Consider the following 19,186-nt stretch of genomic DNA (forward strand, 5'->3'; position numbering starts at 1 on the left):
GCGTTCCATGAACGAACATCTTATTTTGTATATTTTATGCGTTTTATTTTATTTTATAATTTTTTTTTCCAATATCATTAATTTGGATTTGTTTAACTTTAAATAACATCGCATCCAGACAGTTTGTTAATTTGATATTTTTTTTTGTCATCCAACATTTTTTTATTATTATTATTGAAATAATGAATGATTGGGAACAAATTAACCTACAAACTGCTGTATGCGAATATGCGATATAGAATAACGCGATTTCTTAAACGGTCATTTAAAATAAATTATGCAAATTATTTCAACAACATGCAAAGTTATATATTATACTATAATGTATTCTTTATCAAGAACATATAGAATTTATATAAAATAAAAAATAAGTGACACGAATATATGTTTATCCGTAATATATGCTAATCATAAGACTTCTCCTCAAAAAGTCAGAAAATAAAAAAAAATATATAATTTTGACTCATTCATGCAAAAAGCTTCGCTTGCATGAGTTAAAGACATAACTTTGTTATTTATTTTAAAAAAAATATTTAATGATAGCTATCATCGATTTATTGTGAATAATATAACATGTAGGATTTTTTCTAAAAAAAACAACTATTATTATTATTATTAAATATTTGAACAAAAATTCAAGTCCCCTTCAAAAAAAGTTGTTAATGCATTCAACTTGGTTGTAAAAATAATTCGCAAATAATTATATTAGTCATTGATTGACATCGAGAAGAAGATGTACCATCAAAAAAAAAATGTATATAAGGCCGTTACAAATTTTTTAAAGATTTTTTTGTCCCAAAAGATTTTTTTCAAAATTAAAAAAAAAAAAAATTTTAAAAAAAAAAAAAAATTTTAAAAATTAAAAAAAAAAAAAATTAAAAAAAAAAAAAATTTTTTAAAAATTAAAAAAAAAAAAAAAAAAAAAAAATTTTTAAAAAAAATATTTTGAAAATAAATTTTTAAATTAAAAATTTAAAAAAAATAAATTTAATAAAAAATTACAAAATTTTAACAAATTCTGGTCTTAAATGAATATTTTAGATTTTTTTACGTTATCTACATTATTTTTTTGATAATTTAAAATTGATCTCAGAGTATTTCAAGTTAAAAATTTAAACAAAAAAATTTCATAAAAATAACTGTCAAAAAATTTTGAAAAATAATTTTTTTGAAAATATTTTTAGAGAAGAAAATTCATGTTAAATTTCGTTTTTCAATAAAAAAATTCTTGAAATTTGAAAATATTTAAAAAAAAAAATTAAATTTCTTAAAAAAATATAAAAATAGACCAAAAACGTTAAATTTTGATGAAATTTTATTTTTTCTATTTTGCCCCATATTCAGTTTTTAAAATGGGGCATGGGATAAAAATTAAAAAAAAAAAAATTTGAAGCAGCCTAAATATAATTATAAACGACTTAGCAAAGTCATTCACGTCGAGTAGTCTGTTTATTATCGACAGGTTTTTTTGGCATCTTCAGCATAAAAAACAACGTGACCGGTTTTTGTGAAGTTCTTTTTTTCGTTCTTACAGAACTTTTGAAAAAAAAACAAGTCTTACAATAATTACGTAAGAAAAAGAAGAAGAATTATAAAAAAGAGTCATGCGTACGACGAGACGAGCAAAGTACAGATTTTTTTGTTTGTTTGTTGTGATCTTTAAATTCGGGATAATTTTTTCTGCTCTTTTCATGAAGTAGGTTAACTTTTAAGATGAGTCGCAGATATCGATTTCTTTTTCATTTCTTCTTCTTTTTGTAAAATTATTACAGCGACGAGAAATTCATTCATGAATTTTTATTCCACGAAAAAAATCGTAAGATCATCAAATTAAATAAAGAAGAAGAAGAAAAATGCGACGAACGTCATAATTTTTCTTCTTCTTGTTTATTTGGATGATTTGCTCAGTTTTTTTCCCATCACTTGCCATCATTCAATGTGAAAAGAAAATAACCTGCAGTTATTTTTGTGTCTGGGTGAACTATGTTGAATAATTTGTAATGTCAAAGTACAAATCTTCCTTCTAGTCTACAAAAAAATATTTGTGTCAAACGAAGAAAGTTTTAGTATCTCGACAAATTTATCTTAATTTTGTACTTTTAACCACGGACAAGTTAATGATGGAACGTTTTATTTGTCATACTTTTATATTCATTTGTTTCCTCCTCAGAGTCTCTTATGACTTTTTAATAAATAACAATTTAATGCAAAATTACTCGTTTTTTAATATTTAATTGCTCTCTGCGCGGCGGCGGCGTAGTTTGGCATGTGCGAGGTAATAAACACAAAAAAGTGATTTATTAATAAATAGAAAAAAAAAATTGTTATAATAACACAATTCTTGATCTCTGATCTACTAATCACAAACCTTATAAAGCCATTTCCTAGAAGCTGCTACAAAGTAATTATAAAAAATGTTTATTTAACTATGTCTCTCGCATGTAATTAGAAAATTCCTTTATATCAAAATGAACGATCAAGAGATAAACAGATTGCGAGTTACGTGCGTTATCTTGGATCGCACAGATGGATTCAGAACAAAATTAAAACATCAAAGTGTTGGATGAATTAATTTGAGCAGTTCCAATTATAAGTTGTAATAATTTTAATAATGAAGATTAATGATAAAATTATTATTATTTTAATTTATATGAAAATTTTCAATGTAATTATTTAGCATACGAAAAGGATTTTATAAGAAATTTAATACTTAATTTACATAAAATATTATTTAATTTAAAATTTAGTTGAAATTGATCTTTTAACAAACGACCTTCAAATGACCTTGGTTTAATTTTCACTAAATTTATAATTTTATTTAATATAATTTTTTTTAAATAAAATTAAATAAATAAAGTTTTAATAAAAAATTAAAAAAAATATAAAATAAATAAAAATAAATTTTAATAATAAAAAATATTTTTTTTATGAATTTAAAACATTTTAAAAATTTATTTATTCAATTTTTTTATTAAAAATTTTATTTTTTAATATTCAATTTTAAAAATTCATTTTTTTTATTAAAAATTATTTTTTTATTAAAAGTTAAAATTTATTCTTTTTTAAAAAATTTACTTTTTTTATTAAATTAAATTAAATTAAAATTAAAAAAAAAATTTAAATAGTATAATAAAAATTAATTTTAATAATTTAAAACATTATATTTTTTTATTAATTTTTTCTATATTAAATTAATATTTATTTTTTTTTATTAAAAATTATATTTTTTATTAAATTAAATTTAAAATCTTTAATAAAAATATATTTTTTTAAATAAAAAAACATTTTAGTAATTTAATTTTTTATTTTAATTAATTAATTTTTAATTAAAATTTTTGTTTTTTTTTTACTTAAAAAAAAAAATAAAAAGTTGTTTTTTGTGACATTTTTGTTAAAAAATGTATCCCCAAATTGCTGAAAAAATTATTTAAATTTAATATTTTTTGAACGTCATTTAAAATAAAATGCATTTTTAACATTCATCTTAATGGTTTCTGTGAATGGAAAATTCCATTTAAAGACAGATCCAATCAGCATTTTTTTTATTAACATTAATTTCGCTTGAAATTTGTATCACAAACATTTATGTAATCAAAATTAAAAAATATATATTCATTTTCTATCATTATATTAAATTTATATTTTTACAGTAAAAAAAAGTTAATCATGAAAAACACCATAGACAGAAAAGAAAAAATTAATATTAAAAATTTCATATTGAAGTTTGCAACATTGTGAATTTAATAAAATATTATTAATAATAATAAAATAACTGCAAAAAGAAAGAAATTATATATGAAAAATGAAACAATATGAATAAAACATTTACGGTTTTTTGCCATATATGTATGACGGAGACAAAGAAAGACGACAAATTGATTTTGCTCAACGTTATTAGGTTGCATCGCATTAACAAAAGTCGTCTTTCAAGTGTATCCCATTCTATTTTGTCAAGCAAAGAAAGAAAAAATGTTACAAAGTAAACAGGAGGAGGCCAGAAAATGAATTTATGAAAATGATATTATAATTATGTGCCATCAGCCATCTATTATTACGATCAAGTTTTGCGTATCTAGGTAAATGAATGAATTTAACTGGAGCATTGGAACACAGTAGGTAAAAGCAGAAGTCGATTAGTGTCAGTTGTGCTCAACTTTAACTATGCAATTATGATTAATTTTGCAAGTAATGTCCGTAAAATGTGAGTGAATGTAATTTTTTTGAAACTTTCAACAATTACAAGTTTAAAGTTGAACAAAAGCGAATTCTTTGAGGTACAAATATTTTAATTGATTACTGATATTTTTCGAATATTTTGTTAATATGAAGGTCCTAACGTGTAGTTTTGTACTTTAAACTTACAAATTTTGAATCATTAAAATGTGCATTGGGCCATTTTTCAACGAAAAAATTATTTACAAATTTTTCGTTGAAAAATTAATAAATCCCAATGCACATTTTATGATTTTTTTTTAATTTTTAAATTATTTTATTATTTTCTAAAATCATAAAAATGTGCATTGGGCAATTTTTCAACGAAAAAATTATTTACAAATTTTTCGTTGAAAATTTCATTAATCCCAATGCACATTTTATGATTTTTTTAATTTTTAGATCAAAGAATTTCTAAGGAAATAATTTTCTGAAATCATAAAAATGTGCATTGGGCCATTTTTCAACGAAAAAATTATTTACAAATTTTTCGATGAAAAATTCAAAAAACCCAAGGCACAACATTTACATTGGGCAATTTTTAAACAAAAAAAAATATTTTCAAATTTTTCGTTAAAAATTTCATTAATCCCAATGCACATTTTATGATTTTTTTAATTTTTAGATCAAAACCTGTAACTTTGAAGAAGAGTTTGCGACGAAATTATTTTCTGAAATCATCAAAATATGCATTGGGATTTTCTTATGAGAAAAATTTTCTTATAACTTTCAACCCAATGCACATTTTAATGATTTCAATTGAGTTAAAAGTTCAAAGCTACACGTTTCGATCCAAATAAAAACCAAAAATATCTTTAATTTAAACATTCATACCTGTTATTATTGTTAATAAATACTTTTTTTTATTATTATCAATCATGCTGTTACAATTAACATATTAATGATATGCACTTTGGATATATTTATAAAATAAAATATTTAATGTAGACATTCTACAAGATCTCTTTTTAAAATTTTTCGATTTCAATCAACGCGAGTAAGCTACTTTGTATATCTCATGGTTGAAATCTAAAGTGGTTCAAGAGTTGATTTTCATACATTTTTATTACAATTTATAAAAAAAAATCTCTGAAAACCTGCTCCGAACATATACAATACACATGTTAAACATTATTATTATTAATTTAATAATCATTTGCGTATAATCTTAAATGTCTGTTATAACTAGACCATTTTTTATATCAACACGGCTTAAAAATGTCTCTACCTCTAATTTTAATATTTTTTTTTATCCGATGTATTGACAAGTGTTGTGATTTTGATCAACAACGATTTTTGATGAATTATATTTAAAACACTTACTGACAATGGAAAAAACTTAAAGACAACAAGAAATGCAATTAAGTTTCTTGTCGCAAAAAAAATATCAAGATCAAGCTAAATCTTGATTTCAAATGCAAATTACATCGTTGTTATTAATTTGTCCTATTTATCGTCGGAGTGACACTTGATCTGAATAATTTCAGCACTTTTTTTCCGACTTTAGTATGAAAAGTAGAGCAAAAGACGTCATTTTTTTATGTACTATAATTGATATAAATGTTTGTAATTTGTTTAAAAAAAATATATTAATAATAAATAGATTACCCATCAAAACTAATGAACATTAATTCCAGACCTTGCACACCTGTAATTGGTATTAATCTCCTCTAACCTCTAACATTTTGCGAGATTTGTGTTATTAGAGCAGTTTTTTCTTAAAGTATATGATATATATAATAATATATATTAATCATATACTTTAAGACTATCCGGACATGTTTTTGTTTCTTTGACATCAGAATATTAATAAACAAGAGACAAAAAACGAGCTAATTTGTTTTTCATCGTTAATGTATATCATATAGATTGATAGATAATACTTGTTTTATTTTTATTTGCGTAATCCGGTAGTTGTTGGTAAGGTTAGAAAAGGCAACATAATCATTATTTCAATTAATTTTACGATACATTTTTTTGTGTTTAGAGGCTGTTTAATGTTTTTCTCTCCGTTTGATAGATTTTTATATCTTTTGCAAGCACAAAAGAAATATTTATGTTATAGTTATACAAGACAACAATTAACTTAATATTATTATTACTATAAGAAAATGTTATTATTATTACTATTATTTATTAATGAAAAAAAAAATGATTGAGATCGTTGCGATTTTCTATTTAATAAGGTGCTTTAAACATGTTTAACTTGCCTATCGATTGCATATTTTTGCTAATTTTAATCCTAATACGCGATGAAATGTACATTTATACATATTTTAATAATATAATAATAATATGATATTGTTCCATGTTCTACATTTTTATAATTTTTTTTATTTTTTTCTTGAAATTTATAAAAAAATAATAATAATATATAAATAGATGTATGGGGTAGATAAAAAGTTGTCAGAAATTAATCGGTTATATTTTTTAATTTTTTTACATTTAAAATTTTTTGCTCTATAAAATTAAATAATTTATAATTTAAAAAATTATTTTTTTTAATTATTTTTTAATTTTTTTAATAATTTTTTTTAATTATTTGAATTAAAATTTATGCTTAAATTTAATGAAAAAATTAAAAAAAAAAATTTTAAAAAATTAAATAATTTTTTAAGGATTTGAAATTTATATATTTTCTCAAAAAAGACCTTTTGACATAGTTGACACATGTCTTTTAATTATTTAATTAAAATAAATGAATTATTTTATTTTATTTAAATTCAATGAAATTAATTATTTAATCAAAGTAAAAAATAAATAAAATAATTATTTCAAAACCTAAAACTGATATGTAAAAAAATGACAATCTAAAATGTTTGACACATGGGCATCATCATAAAAATTTCAAAAATTTTTGATTTTTAGAAAAAAATTATTAAATTTAGGTTTTGAAATAATTATTTTTTGATTTATTTTTTATTTTGAAAAAAATAATTGATTTCATTGAATTTAAATAAAATAAAATAGTTTAATTAATTTAATTAAATATAAAAAAAATTTTTTTAAGAAAATATATTAATTTCTGTTCCTAAAAAAATTATTTTATTTTTTTCTAAATTTATTCATTAAATTAAGTATAAATTTTAATTCAAAAAATTAAAAAAATATATTATTTTAATTATAAATTATTTAAATTTTATAGAAAAATGTTTTTTTTTAATGTAAAAAATTAAAAAATATGACCGATAGATTTCTGACAATTTTTTGTCTACCTCATACATCTTAAATTATTAATAATATATAACATGACTTTATCACATTAATCAAACCTACTTGATATTAGAATATTTTTCCAAGCAGTAAAATAATTAAAAATTTCATACAACACTTTTGTAGGAGGAAAGAGCAAACGACCGTGATTAATTGAACTGAAGGACAGACTTGTAAAAATTTTTGTCTCCTTTTTTTATATTGTTTCGTTGTAATTATTATTTAACAATTCTCGTCATACGTTAAATGCGTCATTCCAAAAAGAAAAAAAAAATAAAATAAAACGTCATCAGTAAATTACACTTTGTTTGTTTATATTTTTGTTTTCTTTAACCTATAATGTTAGCAACCGGTTTCGTAAGACGTCACATTTTTTTTTATCAAAAAATAATTATAAGACGTAAAATGACAAAAAATGGTATAAAAATAGAATAGATGCAAAAACTATTTTTTTTTTATAATTTAAAGAAAAAAATATTTTTTTTCAATCAAAACAATTCTTTGGAATCCTATTTCTTGATGCACGTCAATGTTAACAATGACATGCAACGGTAATTATTTTGTAAGTAAAATTATACAAGATTTTATATATTTTTCAAATAAACGCAAAAATAATTTTTTTCTCACAAAAAAAAAAAATATTAAAATAAATAACAAGTTTGTGCTAAATAATATTTTGTATGTCTGGTCAAAGACCTCAAATTTGTTCTTCTACTACTACTATTCAATAAATAAATAAATAATGATAAATTTCACTGATTTGTGTGTCATTCTGATATCATCACAAATTTATTTTTAGTGTCTTGACGTATTTTGTAAAATATTAGCTTAATATATTAGCAATGAGATTATATAAAGAAAAAAGCTATTTTCATCTTATTTGAATCTCCAACGATATTTAATTAGTATCCGGTCATTTATTTACAATATTATATTTTATTCGTACGTGAATTTCCTTGAAATTCACTTTGATCTGCATTACGGAGGAACATAATTACATTTACTGTCGATTTCTTGAGAAAAGTTGGCATTGTGTCATAACTGTCATCGATACGATGGATGAATGACTGCATTTCCAAGTAATGCAATAAATAAATAACATTTATATAACATTGCATTATTTGCATGAAAAGACAATTTTTTAATTAAAAATTTGAATATTTTTTACGATTATTATAAATCAAACTTAATAACTTTATTTAATATTAATAATAAAAATATCTCAAGTAATTAATCAATTATTATGGTTTGTTCAACGGAATTTTGTCAAGTTTTGGTGAAAGTTCAATTATTATATGTGATTATCATTGAGCGCTCGAAATAAAATTTTAATTAACATTTTTTTAAAATAAAATTTATTTTTAATTGACAAAAGCACGTGTATGTAGATTACTTATTATTATTAGGTCAACCAATCATATATGATCTTGAGGGCGTATATTTTCTCATTTGTCATAAACGAACGCGCAATAAAATTTATGCAAAACGAAAATAAACAAAAAAAATGTTTGGAGAGAACAAATTGGACATTTAAATCTTAATTAAAAAATGAAACGTTTTGAACCACGTGACCTAACTTAATGTATAAATTTTATTTTATGTTTATATTTTAATTAAAATTGGTTCTAATGTTAGTTTTTAATTTAAATTTTAATAAATATTGAGAAAAAAATAATTTCCTTTAAAAAAATTTGTCCCAATGCACATTTTAGAAAATTTTAACCACGTGGTTAAAAAAAGAATTAATGTTTATTTTTAATAAATATTAATAAATTGTAAAAAAATCTTTTTCTAATAATCTTAATAAATAAATATTAAGAATAAAAATTAATTTCCTTTAAAAAAAATTGTCCCAATGCACATTTTAGAAAATTTTAACCACGTGGTTAAAAAACAATTAATGCTTATTTTAAAAAAAATCTTAATAAATTATTAATAAATCTTTATTAATAATCTTAATAAATAAATATTAGAAGAAATAAAAATTAATTTTCTTTTAAAAAAATTATCCCAATGCAAAATTTAAAAAAAATTAAACCACGTGGTTAAAAAAATAACAATATAACAATACCAATAAAATCTTTGTTGTAAAAAAATTTAAATTCAAAAATATGCTCATATGGCAATAATTTATCATAAAAATTGTTCACGAAACAATAGAAATCAATGCATAAATATCAAACAAATCTTACTTTAATATATATTCGATATTTTATTCATGAGCGGCAAGAACTCGTTTCGAATTAACAAAATCCTTTACATTTTATCGCTTTATTAGTTATGGTCAACATCTCTCTAAGTATAATAGGATTATGATATATTTATACATAAAACGCATATTTTTGTCTTTTTATGGCCATGACAATTTATTAAGAGCAAACCATTTAAAAGTTACCCAAAAATTAGGCAGCATAACAAATTGTACCGAAACATTATTTTATTTTTAATCGTTTCCGTTTAAAATTGTCATTAAGCTGAAATTTATACAACAAGTTAATGATGATGTAAAAACATGTAAAAAAATATTATCATTATTTTTTTTAATGAATCCTTCACCAAAAAGTATTAATATTTATTTGAAATTATAAAAAAAAATAATTAACCAATCGTCATATATATTTTATAATTATGTCTTGTCAATATATTCCGCAAAACAAATCACTGTCTAACTTTAATCACTTTCGATCATTAAAACAGCACTTTTCATGATTCTCTCGGTGCTACAAATATCTTTAAAAGTAATTTTAACATATAGAGAAAACATGATAATAGGTCTCCATTAAATGTTGTTCATACATAGATAAATAAATTGCATTACTTTACACATTTACAGGTTCTAACTTTTTATATTTTATTTTATATATAATAATTTTGTTTAATGTTGAAACATTTAATATACACATTTAATTCTTTCGTACTCGAGACAAGATAAAAAATATTTTTTCTGCATATTTATTTAATTTTTTACGAAAATATTGGCATGATATGAATAAAGCAATTATAGTGTCAAAACATAAAATTCAAACATATATAATTCCGAGAAATATACATCAAAATAATAATTATACTGTAATGAACTGAAAAAAAAGTCAGAAAAAATATATTTTAATAGCATCGTTGTACATTTAATGTTTTGAGTCACTACTGGGTTTTTACACAAAAAAAAATGTTTCGCAAGATATACTTTATGTATGTTATATTTTTTTGATACAAGATGTCATATTATTATAATGTTAAGTTAGAAAGTGAGTTGTACAACATTATGGCTAATTTTTAGTACTTTTGCAACAAATCTCATTAACTTTTCCAGAAGTTTCACTTTAAATGGTTTTAATTTGTGCAATGTATATGTTTAATAATAATATTAATGATGATATTATTATTATTTAAATTTTTTCTAAATTTTCTATACTCATAAGATTTTTTTTATAGTTTTGCAAAACTTAACACTTTTTATTATAAAAAATTAAAAAAAAATTAAAAAAAAAAAAAAAAAAAAAAAAAAAAAAAATAAAAAAAAAAAAAAAAAAAAAATAAAAAAATATTAAAAAAAATATTAAAAAAATAAAAATATTAAAAAAAATATAAAAAAATATATAAAAAAAATATTAAAAAAAAATATTAAAAAAATATTTAAAAAAAAATGCAAAAAGATAAAAAAAAAATATTTAAAAAATTACAAAAAATAAAAAAAAATATTGAAAAAAATATAAAAAAAAATATTAAAAAAATAAAAAAAAAATATAAAAAAAAAAAAATAAAAAAAAAATAAAAAAAAATTAAAAAAAAATATTTAAAAAAAATATAAAAAAAAATATTAAAAAATAACTTCTAAAAAAAATTATATTGAAAAAAAAAATATAATGAATTTTTTTTAAAAAAATTTTAGCAAAAAAACCATTTTTTTTTTATTTTATTTTATTTTACCTTTTATTTTTTTTAAATTTAAACTATTATTTTTATTAACCTTCATTATTTTATGATATAAGTTAAAAAAATTATAAAAAATTAACTAATGTCTTTTCTTTGTTCGCACCCATCAATTTTGCTTGAATAAATATTTCATGTTATAATAATACTATTGATGAAATACAATGAATACACAAATCTAAACAAATCAAGAGGCGCAATTTCTGACAGACAGCTAACTAACTAACAACGCGATGTATTTATAAAAATTGATTGAAGGAAGAAAAAAAGTATCCATGAGAAATGATTTAAAATTCTTATATAACAAAAAAAGTTATTTTTTTATTTAAAAAATTTCCAAAAGTAATAAAAAAATTTGTAAGTTGAACTTGAAGACGATTTCCATTCATTTTTTGTAAAAAAAGTAAACAATTAAAAAGTGCAAGCTCTTGACACGGATGGAAGTAGCAAAAAACAATCGCCACTCATTCAGTGTCATTTGGAGTGTAAGTAAACGAAATCAAGGTCTGTGTATTCTAATTTTATTGTTTTTGTTGCGTTTTGAGGTAATTTTTGTAATAAAACAATTCAAAGTCGCGTTTCTTCGTTAGTTGCTTCAAATCTCACATATATTTCAAGAAGACTCGCAAGCATCAGTAACAAATCAACGATTATGTCAAGTAGAAGACTCGAATCGAAACTGATGATGATTAGCATTTTTTTCATTCAATTTATTTTTCAGTAGGTAATTTATTTCGTTTGTGTCTGTAATCATTTTATTATTCAAAAAACTGCAATTGGCTTGCACTGAAATTGCTACTCTTTTCTGCGCGCACATTGATTGATGAGGCACTTGTCGATTTGCATAAAATATACGAAACAGTTACTTTTTCGTCGTGTTATTAGCTGATTTGTTGATGTGAGAGAATCGCAGCATACATGGCTCCAAACGAGATATTTATGCTAATTTTCAGCGGATTCCTTTGACTATTTTTCGAGTATTCTTTGTAACTACTAAACTCTAAAGCTATCATTAAAAGTTAAATATTTCAGAGTGACTTGACACAATTTGGGATTAATTACATAATCTTTATTGAAAGATGCTGTTTTTTCATCAAGACAACTCATCAAGTGAGTGATAAGTCATAAAAAATGCCCGCTTTGAATCTTTATTCATTATAAATTCATTAATACGACAACTATTCAGGCAGAAAAGCTGTAAATTGCAGATAGATGAGAAGAGGAGGAACTTGTTTTATTTCTTTTTTTAACGCATTTTAATAAAAAAATTGAAAAAAAATCTTATTTTGTCAAGATTTTTTTTTTCATTCAATTTTATTCATAAAATTTTAATATTTTTTAAATTCAATTTAGGTTCAAAAAAATATTTTTTTATTTTTTTTATTTTTTACAATTTTTTTTTATTAATTTTTGGAGTTGACTTTCTTCATACTTTTAAATTATTTTTTTAATTTTTTTTTTTATATTATATTTTTTTTTTAAAGCTGATTTTTTTAAAATTGATAAAAATCTTTTTTTTTTTAATTTGTTAATAATTTTGTTAATTTTATTTTATTTATTTTTTGTTAATTTTTTTGTAATTATTTTAATTTTTTTTTATTATTTTTTTTTTCATTTATTTTTTTAATTTTTTTTTTACTAATTTTTGGAGTTGAGTTGTTTCATACTTTTTAGTTTATTTTATTAATTAATTGATTTTTTTTAAAAAGTTATTTTTAATTTTTCAATTTTAATTTGCTTTATGCTTTTTAGTTAATTATTTTAATTTAATTTTTTATAAAACAAGAAGTATTTAAAATTGATGAAAATCATAAAAATATTTTTTAAATATTTTTTCAAAAATATTGGAAATAATTTCATAGATATATTTTTTTTTTAATTTTTTATTTTATTTATTAATTTATTTTTAAATTTTTTTAACAGATTATTTTTTATTTTTTTTAATTTATTTATTAATATTTTTTTAATTTTATTTTTATTTGCTTTTACAAATTTTAATTTTTTGTTTTTTAAATAATTTTTTTGAAATTTAATTTTTTTATATTTTTTCGATAAAATCAAAAATTATTTTAAAGTTAATAATTTTTTTCAAATTATTTATTTATTAATTAAGTTTTTTATTAATATTGTAATTTTTTTATAAAATTTTTAATTTTTTTAAAATTTGTAAAAAAAATGTAAAAATACGATTAATTTATAAACTTTATAAACGACAACTTTTTATAAAATTTTTTGTTCATTAACACTAATCTACCTGAATGTGTCTTTTTACTCTACATATCAACAATCCGCCTCTAATTTATAAACATTCACTTTTATATGGCATGATAAATTATTATAATAACTAATATTTATTATTGCTACGAACTCGAAACTCTACTAAAGCTCGAAGTGAGATATTATCGGCACACTCTTCTTTCATCATCATCATCATCAACATCATGCCTCTCGTATTTGTTTATGGCTGGGAGTTAAACATTGCGATGCATGCGCAAAAAAATAAAACCTTAGAATTTATAAACATTACTAATGATAATGATAGCAAAAATAATTCTAAAAGAATAATGAGTGTAATCACGATGAGCAGATTTCTTGAATTGAAGCAAAAAAATATGCAGAAAAAATCGCAACAAGTGCATGTACAAAAATATAAATTATAATGTTGTTTCTCAGATGCATGCGATTTTTTTTTGTATTTTTTTATATTTTCAAAGCAAAAAAAAATTACTTCTTATAAAAACCGTAAATTGTTTGTTTAGCTAAAACTTATGATTGATAGCTGATAGAATATCCAGATGGCTACTATGTAGTCGCATGCTATGATAAATGATAAGCAATTATTTTTATTGTAGACATGGCGCACTTTTTTTGCTATCATTGAAAAAGAATCATCTACTAAATTGCTGTATTTATCTACATTTATTGGCATGCTACTTCCATCATGAAAGACTTTTTTAATGCAAAAATAATGTTTAAACATTTTTTTCTTCATTTAAATGAAATTCTGATTTTAAAAGTTAAAAGAAGACATAAATTGAACAATGTTATTATTTAAAAAAAAAAAGACGACAAATTCTTCGTAAACTCGTTACTTGAAGAATTTATGATTGTGCTCTTGTTCGCTTTCATTAAAAATTTTAACATTCAAGTGTCTGTGCATATTTTTACTTCTTTTTGTTGTAAATGTATATCAGGCCATGCCACATCACCGTTTTTGGCAAGTTAAGTTCTTTTGTCTTTAATTTCGTTTTAACCTGTTACTCCGTACAGTACAACGAAACAAAAAACGCATTTACTCTGCAGCACTTTTATGTTTGTTAAGTAATTTTCGTCTTCGTATATGCCATGTTTATTATTTTATTATTATGATAAATATTTCTCTTTTATTAAAGTTTTTTTTTGAGAAAGTCGTTCATTCGTTTCTGTCGAGAAGGTTACACACTTTTACAATATTAATGATAAATAATGAAACCCACTTTAGGATATATTCATATAATTATAATGATATTTTGTGGTAAATGTTGCTTTTGTACAATTTCGGTGCAAAAATAATCATAAAATAAAGCAATTGCGGGAGATTTTTGTTTTATCTCAAAAAATACTTAAATATGAAGGAATTTTGTTGTCGTTACCCAGTGACTCTATTATTTTATTTTTACAAACGATTATACAATATTTTGAGTTTTAATCTTATCAGTTACTTATTTGATATCATTTAGCTACAATCATGACAAGGGAAGTCGTTTCATTCAAAAAAAATATTATTTTAAAAAAAAATCATGCGAAAGAAATTCAGGGCGGTCAGCAATCTATCAATCAATCAGTTAAAATAAAAAATTAAATACCGTATTTAACTTGTAATTATTATTTGTTTATTTTTTCATGACAATTTTTATTTTGTCATATCTTCCGAATCATAGAGATAATCGACACGAGCATGACATAAACGAAACTTAAAAACTTCCGAAATCAGGTTAAAATTTATTTTTATTTAGTTTTTTTAGGTTTCAAGAATTTTAGTACAATTAAAAGTTAAAAAAATGAATTTTTAAGAAATTATGAGTTAAAAATAATTACAACTCTCAACATGATTATCAAGTTTTCTAATATAATAGAATTGTTTCAATGTAATTTTAGCACGCTATTGTACTTTTCCTTAGCAACGAATAATTTTCATAAAATTTTCATTTTAATTAGGTACTGTCAAGAAGAACGGAGAGAGGAAGATCATCTAAAGGACGTACAAGTAATTGCTCTATTAATATTAAAATCGAGTTTTAATCATAATTGCTTGGATTCATCAATCAATGTGAAGACAAAAACAGGGATGTAAGGTAAGATTTAATTTTTTAACTAATTTTAATTTTTTTCTTTCAGCAAAAAAAAATTGTTGCAACTTTCACGTGCTAAAAATATAACTGAAAAAATTGCATCAAATCACGGATTTTAAACCAAAATTCTAACATTAAAATGACATTGAAACTGCCCCCGTTTTGCCCCCTTTTTACGTTACACGACTGATTCGCATCAATTGCAGATATATCTTGCATTTTTTACAAGATATTCTTCTTACATAACTTTAAAAAAAATAAAACATGAACGAAAGGAAGTTAAACGCCTCATTTTTATAAAAATGTACATAAATTAAATGCTCTCTGTCTGTACCTAATTGACTTCCAACTGGCTCGTAAACTACAAAGTACAATTAGATGACACACAGTCAGACATTAGTTTGCATTAGTAAACAAAGTCAGTAGAGCTTCAGTAGATCTATGTCTAAGATAACTTGTATTTTTTCGGTGTGTTATGATTTTTTTATTTATTTATTTGGTTTCGTTTCAAACAGTGCGAAACACACAAAACTTAACAAACCTTTGATAATCAATGGTAAAAAATGCGCACATATTATAACCGCATGTGCGTTCAAAGATAATTAAATAAATATTTCTTAACGAAATAATAAAAAGGCCCTTTTTATTGTTATTATTAAAGTTATGATTGGTAAAATTGTTAACGATCATTATCATTATCATTATTATTTATTCGAAAATTTTAATTTTTTTCTTTTTTAATTAAACGTAAAAGTTATAACCCTTAACTACAAGTTAACCTTTCATAAGTAAGTACCGTCAAAAATTTGAACTGGATTTAAAACGGTCTAATAATTAAAATTCATCGAGTTCAGAGTGTCAGGAAAATTATAATAATTGTTATTCTTTTGTGTGTCGAAAATAAAAGTAAAATATGTATTGTTTTCTTCCTTTGTTCAAAAAAAACTTTTATTTTTATCTATTCTATAAATTTATTTTATATATGTGCGCTTTCCTTGGCAACAAGCAACGCACTCAAAATGTCTTGTCTTGTTATTGTCTGTAAAATGCATATATATTAAATTTTTGTATTTATTTTTTTTGAAAATGAAATCAACAACATTCGATACTTTTCGAACATATTTTAATTTATGTGCATGTATAACTTGAAGGATCTTTTCTTTTTCTTTATGTTTTTGTTCTTTTTCGTTGATTTTTTGAAACTTTTGTGTTTTGTATTTCATTTTATAGATAAAATAAGGTCATGTCAATTAATTCAGTATATCGAGTGTGAATAAAAATGGGAATTTAAACCCAAAACACAAATTTATATTACATTAAGAAAATATTTTTATGAAGAAAGTAGTTATTTACGATTATGAGGGTGAATGTTAATTCACAGGTTCAAAAAATCAAAACAAAACCACGTAAAAAGGGTCGTCGTTTCCCATGACATGACATAACTTTACACTTTTTATCTTTTTTTGTGTATCTTAAAAAAAGGATATAATTAAGTTTTTACTTACCCTCGATGTTTGTACATCAATAATTGTGTAAACCAGCAAGATAATTTCCTTTTCGTCAGATCCCAAATTGGGGCCTGAAGCACCGCAAGTTGCCACATAAAGTGACACTAAATGTCCCGGAACTAACATGACGCGATTCGTATTGTTGTCACAATTGCTTTCAATTGTTTTAATATTAAAAACGTAACTTTTGAACTTTTTGCGTCACTTAATTTTTATTTTATTTTTTTTTAATGCAAGTTTGTAAGTTTCAATTGCAAAATGAATATTATATTAATAATAATAACTTTTATTATAGATGTATAATAACAAAAGGTTAATGGGCACTTTTATACATATTTTTATTTGTTTTTCTTTTATTTTAATATTCAGTAATAATAATAATTATTATTATTATTTTCTTTGTTTAAGTACACTGTTTTTTTTTTGTATTTTTTAAGTTCAGGTTCAATTTTTTTCTTTTTTAATTTATCATATATAAAAAAGTTTTACGTATACAATTTTTTATATTATATTTTTACGTAATATTTTTTTAGAATGTTTTAATTTTTTTGTGAAACCAGACGAAATCACAGATTGAGTACTTTTTGTGCAAATTTCATGTGTGTGAGTCAATGCAGATCCAGCTTAATTGTGCCTGAAAGACATAAAATTATTAAATAAAAATTATGAAATAAATTAAAAATCAGTCAATTCATTCATCAACACCTAAAAAATTGCAGACATCTTCTCACACAATTTGTTGTTTATTATTTACAAACTTGTTATAAACAATAATAAAAAAATGATCGTCTTTGATTCGTAAAAAAATTTATATTTACAAAACATAGACATTAAAAATTGAAAGTTCGCGATGATGTCGGAATAAAATTAAAAAAAAAAATTATTAATCTCCAAAATTATTTTCGCTTTCGTAACATTTTTTTTTTTGTAACCTAACCATGTTATAGCTTTTTTATGTATGATAATTGCTTAACAGTAGCTCGTAGACATGAACATGAAAAAATTAGTTTTTTTCTTTGTCTGTTTAAAAAAAAAATAAGTGTTTGTGGAAAATTACAAGTTGCAATAAAATTATTTAAATACCAGTTCTTTGCTCTAACATCCATCTTTCTCTCTATATGTTGGTAAGTAACAAGTTTAAAGTATAAAGAAATTTAACATAACCATATAATTTTTGTCTTTTTTTCATTCGAGCAAGTGTTAAGACACGTCTTCGAACAGCACCCACATTTCACATCTCAATATAAATAATAACAACAAAAAATTGATAAAATAAGATGCGGAGAAGATGAAGAGAACAGGTTTCATGTCCGGTATAATCTTTGATTTTTTTATTTCAAATATGGGATTTTTTTTTGTTTATTTTGAACACTCATACCAAGACATCTTCTGCTTGAAATCGATTTAAAATGAACATCTTTCGAAAAAAAATTTTTTTTTTTTATTTTTTCAATATTATTAATTCGCCTCGTTGCAAAGGTATTTGTTATTTTATAGAATAGCGCAGAGAGAGTTGACAGTGTATGAGTAACATGTTCATCGCGTGGCTGTTGTATGTGAAATATTGCGCTACCACAAAGCTCAAAAATTGTGATTTTTTATTCATCCAACCGTTGACTGGAACATTATTTCAGCTGGAAAATACTTATATGATGATAACTTGCGTTGAGCAATCATCATGTTCAAAACAACGAAAATTTTGCAAGGAAACTTGTCTTCTAACTCAATTTTTATGTTGTTATTATTTTATTCACATATGAGTTTTTTTTATTTTACGCACTCACACATACAAACGAACATTTTTTTACACAAAAAATGGACTGAAGAAGAAGAAAAATAATACTTGTTGAGCAACATACACATCAGCACTTTTAATTCAACAAAAAAATTTGTTTTTGGATTTTCTTCACTTTTTTTTTTGGCACGAAACCTTATTCATAACAGCAATTATTTTTTAAGGCACACGCAATTATTTTGTAATAATTTCAAATA

The 19,186-nt window shown here is 21.9% G+C and overlaps 1 protein-coding gene across 2 annotated transcripts in view; it reads right to left on the reverse strand.

Moving 5' to 3' along the window:
* Positions 1-19,186, reverse strand: part of LOC134827424 (RNA-binding protein fusilli) — a 54,685-nt gene that overhangs the window by 35,229 nt on the left and 270 nt on the right. For both annotated transcript variants that reach the window (XM_063840046.1, XM_063840045.1), the window contains exon 2: positions 17,192-17,828. In XM_063840046.1, coding sequence (XP_063696116.1) covers positions 17,192-17,320 — 129 coding nt within the window. In that variant the 5' untranslated portion in view covers positions 17,321-17,828. The remainder of the gene's footprint in view (positions 1-17,191; positions 17,829-19,186) is intronic.

The sequence above is a fragment of the Culicoides brevitarsis genome, chromosome 1 (genome assembly GCF_036172545.1).
Source record: "Culicoides brevitarsis isolate CSIRO-B50_1 chromosome 1, AGI_CSIRO_Cbre_v1, whole genome shotgun sequence".
NCBI classification, from domain to species: Eukaryota; Metazoa; Arthropoda; class Insecta; order Diptera; family Ceratopogonidae; genus Culicoides; species Culicoides brevitarsis.